This window comes from Suricata suricatta, chromosome 8 (genome assembly GCF_006229205.1).
Source record: "Suricata suricatta isolate VVHF042 chromosome 8, meerkat_22Aug2017_6uvM2_HiC, whole genome shotgun sequence".
Lineage (NCBI taxonomy): Eukaryota > Metazoa > Chordata > Mammalia > Carnivora > Herpestidae > Suricata > Suricata suricatta.
Window position 1 is genome coordinate 34,562,754 of NC_043707.1, and position 4,979 is coordinate 34,567,732.

Consider the following 4,979-nt stretch of genomic DNA (forward strand, 5'->3'; position numbering starts at 1 on the left):
CCCCCCCAAGGCCACGCCCGAGGCGGGCTTGGGGGTGATACCCCCCTGGGTCTGCCCCCCGCTCCAAAGACACCTTCCACCATGGCAGGTGTGGGGGTGTGGGGGTTGACAGTGAGGAGCTCGTGGAGTCTGACGCTGCACCTCTTGGGACCTCGGGAAGCTGCTGGTGTGTGTGTTGTGTTAGCTCCCTGGGGTCGTCAGCAAGGCCAGAAAGATCTGGAGGAGTTCTGAATCAAGAGCCTAGCTTAGGGGTTTCTGTCTCAGCAGTGGCTTTTTAGGGCCCCCCTGTGCCAGTGACACCAGGGGCAGTTAGAGTCCCCCAGAAGGCTCCTCAGAATGGGGGTGCAGAGCAGGACATCCCGAAGCAGTCAGCACCTACTCTCCTCAGGGCTTGAACCTGGAGCAGATGATCTGTGTCTCTGACCCTGCGGGGCATAGGGTGTCCAGTGTTAAGCCCACTTGGATTGCTGGCCCCAGGAAGAGGGAAGGTCTCTTGGCAAGGCCACTGCTGGGGATGGCAAATTTGAATACGCAGAATCTTCCCTGACATTCCTGACCAGGCCCCCTGGAGCTCTGATCCCAGCAGGTGCTTCACTGAGGGGACGTATCAAGGACTGACAGCTTGTGAGCTGGGCACATCCTTGCTCTCTCGGCCCCGTCGTCACTGGCTCGTTCTGTATTTTAGCACCTGCCATTTGCAGACGTACCAGTAACGCCGAGGCTCTTCCGGCTGCAGCAGACAGAGCACAAGCTTAGTGGACACTTTGACAGAAAAGTCCAGGCTTCAGGTGCAGCAGGAGCCCAGTGGCTTGTAAGGCCGTTCCCAGACCCCCTTGTGGGTCCATGCTCCAGGCTTCCGTCTCCCCTTCCTGCCTTTGCGTTGGTCTCCTGTTCTCACAGCCCCTTCCTTCCTGGCAGCAAGCAGCCTCAGTGACTCCCGGCTCCTGCTCTGCTGGCTTGGAAGTGATGCTAGAGAGGAAGTATCTTTTTGCAAGGGGTTCAAGTTGAAGTTGATAGAACTTCTTTGGCTCGGGTGCTGAGCCCACCTCTGAGCCAGTCACAGTGCCAGCAGGAGGGCAGGACTTTCGGGGTGCCCACACCGAGCCCTGTGCTCACTGCCAGGGCTGAATCAGCCTCACAGGGGAACCTCGCAGATTGAGGTGGGTCTGTGAGAAGGGGAGTAGCCAGTGGATGTAGGAAAATGAACGGCTGTCACAAAGGCACTCATTTAGAAATCTTGGCCGTCCGCCTCACCTCGACTTTTATCTTCAGCCTTGAGCTGAAAAGCAGTTAAGCAGTTCATGGGACATATCAGAAATCAGGGAAAGGACCTCAAAATCTGTCACCACCAGGAATCCAATGAATTATAAGAAAAAGCCCCTGCCGGGGAAAGTTGAAAATTGGCGTGCAGTGTTCTGTTTAGGCAAATTGGCTTTGAGTCACCTCGCAGCCAGTGTGAAAATGGCAAAGTGATTTCAGATCTTGCTTTGAAGAGAGCATGCACTGGCTCGTGGGAGGGCAGAGCTTTGCTCAGGCCTGGCTTCTGGGAGTTTGTCCTCAGGGACAGTGCCAGGCCCCAGAGCTGCCTGGGTCTCTGATGGGCTTGGAGTCCTGATGGCAGGCAGGTCTTGTCCCTCCTTGGAACCTGCGTGTCCGTTCCCATGCTATCCCAGGCCGGGCACTGAGCAGACTTCTGGAAATGCTGAGTGACTAAAAAAACGGCACGCCATGGGCCTGGCAGATGTGGGTCTAGTGCTGGCTCCTGCAGGCCGTGGGCTGACCTTAGGGGTTTCCCCTGGGTCTAACATTGTCCCAGTGACAGTCCTCAGCCCGCGTCCCCTACTCCATTGTCCTTGCTCAGGCCACTTAGGTGGCTGACTCAGCCCCACGCTGCCTGTGGGGGTGTAGAATGAGGCTGTGCAGCAAGGGACCTGTGGCCTCAGGGTCTGAGTGGTTGTGTGCTGGCCGTGGGGGGAGCCATGCACTCTGGACAGCCCCTGGGCATCCCTGTCCTGTCTCCCCACTGGCCCTCACTGGCACTGTCTGGAAACTGTGGGTCTGCATGGGCCACCGCAAGCCCCATGGACAGCAGGCACAGTGGGCCAGGTGTTGTGTGCCCACACTACTCCAGGACGGGGAATTGGAGGTCCCTATTAAGTTTCTTTCCTTTTTTAAAGCCATTTTTGAGAAAGTGAGAGAGAGAGAGAGAGAGAGAGAGAGAGAGCGAGCTCACGTGAGCTGGGGAGAGGCAGAAGGAGAGGGAGACACAGAATCTGAAGCAGGCTCCAGGCTCTGAGCTGTCAGCACCCACGAACTGAGATCATGACTTGAGCCACCCAGACGGTCCCGGAGGTCCCTCTTAGCTGAGGTCCTTCGTGTCAGTGAAGCCCCTCTTAGAGCCCTGGCGTGCAGAGCGGTGAAGAAGCCCCCCCCCCCCCGGCCCCCGTTCGAACAAGCAAGGGGATTCCTCCCACCCCACTCTCTGCGGAACCCCGGAGTGTGGGGACCGGCCCAGGGCTCCCTGACATGCATGTCCCACAGCGCCGCGGAATGAAGGGCAAGGCCCGCAAGCTGTTCTACAAGGCCATTGTGCGCGGCAAGGAGATGATCCGCATCGGGGACTGCGCCGTGTTCCTGTCGGCTGGCCGCCCCAACCTGCCCTACATCGGCCGCATCCAGAGCATGTGGGAGTCCTGGGGCAGCAACATGGTGGTGCGTGTCAAGTGGTTCTACCACCCCGAGGAGACCAGCCCGGGCAAGCGCCTCCACGAGGGCCAGGTGAGGCTGGGGCCATGTGTGCTGCACTGGGGAGCAGTGGCCCCATGGGCCCTGAGGTTGAGGCTGGGGTGTTTGGCTTTGAGGCCCAAGGCCGGGCTGACCACCACCTGGTGTCTGTCACACACAGCACTGGGACCAGAAGTCTGGCCGCAGCCTCCCCGCGGCCCTGCGGGCCTCCAGCCAGAGGAAGGACTTCATGGAGGTAGGGGCAGGGGCTGGAGGGCGGGCCTTCTCAGACCCTCTACACGTAGCCCAGTGGGGCAGGGCCTCTGACCCCAACCCTACGTCCGACTCTGAACCCCATGTCTGCTGCGCCCTCTCCCCCATCTCTTTGGGGCCCTCACTCTTTAGGTCTTTGTCTTGGGATCTCTCTTGGTCTCGGAATCGCAGCCTCCCTCTCAGTCTCTCTGTGGGACGTCTTTCTCTGTCCCAGCCCTCAAGGCTCGCCCTGGTCCTGCTGGTCTGGGACAGGGTGGTTGGGGGAGGGCTTAGAGGTCTTCCTGCCCTGAGCCCACCTGCTGTGCCCACAGCGCGCCCTGTACCAGTCCTCGCACGTGGACGAGAACGACGTGCAGACCGTGTCGCACAAGTGCCTGGTGGTGGGCCTGGAGCAGTACGAGCAGATGCTCAAGACCAAGAAGTACCAGGACAGCGAGGGTCTGTACTACCTCGCGGGCACCTATGAGCCCACCACGGGCATGATCTTCTCCACCGACGGTGTGCCTGTGCTCTGCTGAGCGCCCAGCGCCCTGCCAGCTGCCTTGTGCCCTAAGGGCCGGCCAACAGGGGCCCCTCGCCATCACTGCCACGTCTCGGGGACCACGTGCATGCAAGTGTGCCCTTGGATGCCCTGGCGTGCGTGTGTACATGTGTGTGCCTGTATGCATGCACGTGTGTGCACACATGTGCACACGTCTCCGGCCCCCCTTTGTGCCCCCGAGTGCCCCCCAAGACAGGGTTCCTCTCAGCTATCAGGGTATGGCTCTGCCAGGGCCCCCATCAGGGCCCCCCCTCCAGCACCTTGTAAGCACTGGGCCCGGCCAGGCCTCCGGCCCTCAGGCGCCTTCAGCCGTGGCCCAGGGGGGATTCAGTGGGGAGGAGGTTTCCAGGGAACCAAACTGACATTCGTTCTGGGGTTCCCACTGCTCGTGGGTTCGACTCTTAGTGCCCGAGTCCCCCCTCAGCACGGAGCCCACTCCCAGCCTCCTGCCGTGAGACAGGAAGTGGCCGGATGCCTGCCAGCCTCAGCGATCAGGCCAGGCCTGCTCTGGGCACGGGCCGGGGTGCCCGGCCTCCGCCCACTCAGGACGGCCTGGAGCGCGAGAGCCAGCTGAGGGTGGAGCCCGGGCGCAACAGCCAGGTGCCAGGCGGAGGGGGCTGCTTGCCCCGAGGGCCCCTCCTCCTGGTCCAGCCCCTTACACTACAGACAACCCCAATGGTGCTGAAATCCTCGTCCCGGCCGCGCCCGGCCCTCCTGCCCTGGCCTCGGCCAGCCCGGAGGGAGACGGCACTTGGTAAACTGTACAGTTTTATTGTACCAAGAGACTCTCCTTGCCCCTGTATCATACGCCTTTAAATGGAGTCAACTTTTTAATTATATATATAAAGATAAATATATATAAATATATATAAATATAAACTTTTTAAAACTGTGAAAAAAATAGCTATGAAATTATAAAAAAAAAGCAAACACATTCTGACGTGCAGAATATTATTTTTTATTTCCTATTAGATTGTGTCTAGCACCCAGCTTCACGGGCCCCCCCTTCGTCCCAAGCACACCCCGCCCGCCCCGCCCGGCCCCGGTGTACTGTACTCGCCCCCAGAATGGAGAAGCAGTTAGGGAGAGCAGAGGCTGAGGGAGGCAGGGGCCAGCCGGGCGCAGTGGCCCGGCCCCCACGGCCCGGCCCCCACGGCCCGGAGAGCACTTACCAGCCCCCACGCCTTCCAGGGGGACGGGAGGCCTCGTCCAGACAATCTTAAGGGAAGGAAAAGCCAGACTTCGGTTTTGTTTTTGGGGGGAATTTTTTTTTTAAGTTTCTTTTGGAATTTTGTTTGTTGGCAAATTCTGTGTGATCTTTTTCATAAAAAAGAAAAGAAAAAAGAAAAAGCTATAATCAGAGGCTACTGTGTCTGGAGTGGTTCATTTCGGGGGCTGGGGAGGTGGTACTTGATGCTTGGTGGCAGCTGTTGGGGGGGGG

The 4,979-nt window shown here is 59.3% G+C and overlaps 2 protein-coding genes across 2 annotated transcripts in view; one reads left to right on the forward strand and one right to left on the reverse strand.

Moving 5' to 3' along the window:
• Positions 1-4,427, forward strand: part of TNRC18 (trinucleotide repeat containing 18) — an 80,792-nt gene extending 76,365 nt beyond the window's left edge. Inside the window, exons 28-30 of the mRNA XM_029945755.1 lie at positions 2,413-2,778; positions 2,906-2,980; positions 3,309-4,427. Of these exons, the coding sequence (XP_029801615.1) occupies positions 2,413-2,778; positions 2,906-2,980; positions 3,309-3,515 (648 nt within the window). The 3' untranslated portion in view covers positions 3,516-4,427. The remainder of the gene's footprint in view (positions 1-2,412; positions 2,779-2,905; positions 2,981-3,308) is intronic.
• Positions 4,428-4,552: 125 nt separating this feature from the next.
• SLC29A4 (solute carrier family 29 member 4) overlaps positions 4,553-4,979 on the reverse strand; it is a 28,787-nt gene continuing 28,360 nt past the window's right edge. Inside the window, exon 12 of the transcript XR_003912237.1 lies at positions 4,553-4,855. The gene's annotated coding sequence lies outside the window, so the exon portion shown is untranslated. The remainder of the gene's footprint in view (positions 4,856-4,979) is intronic.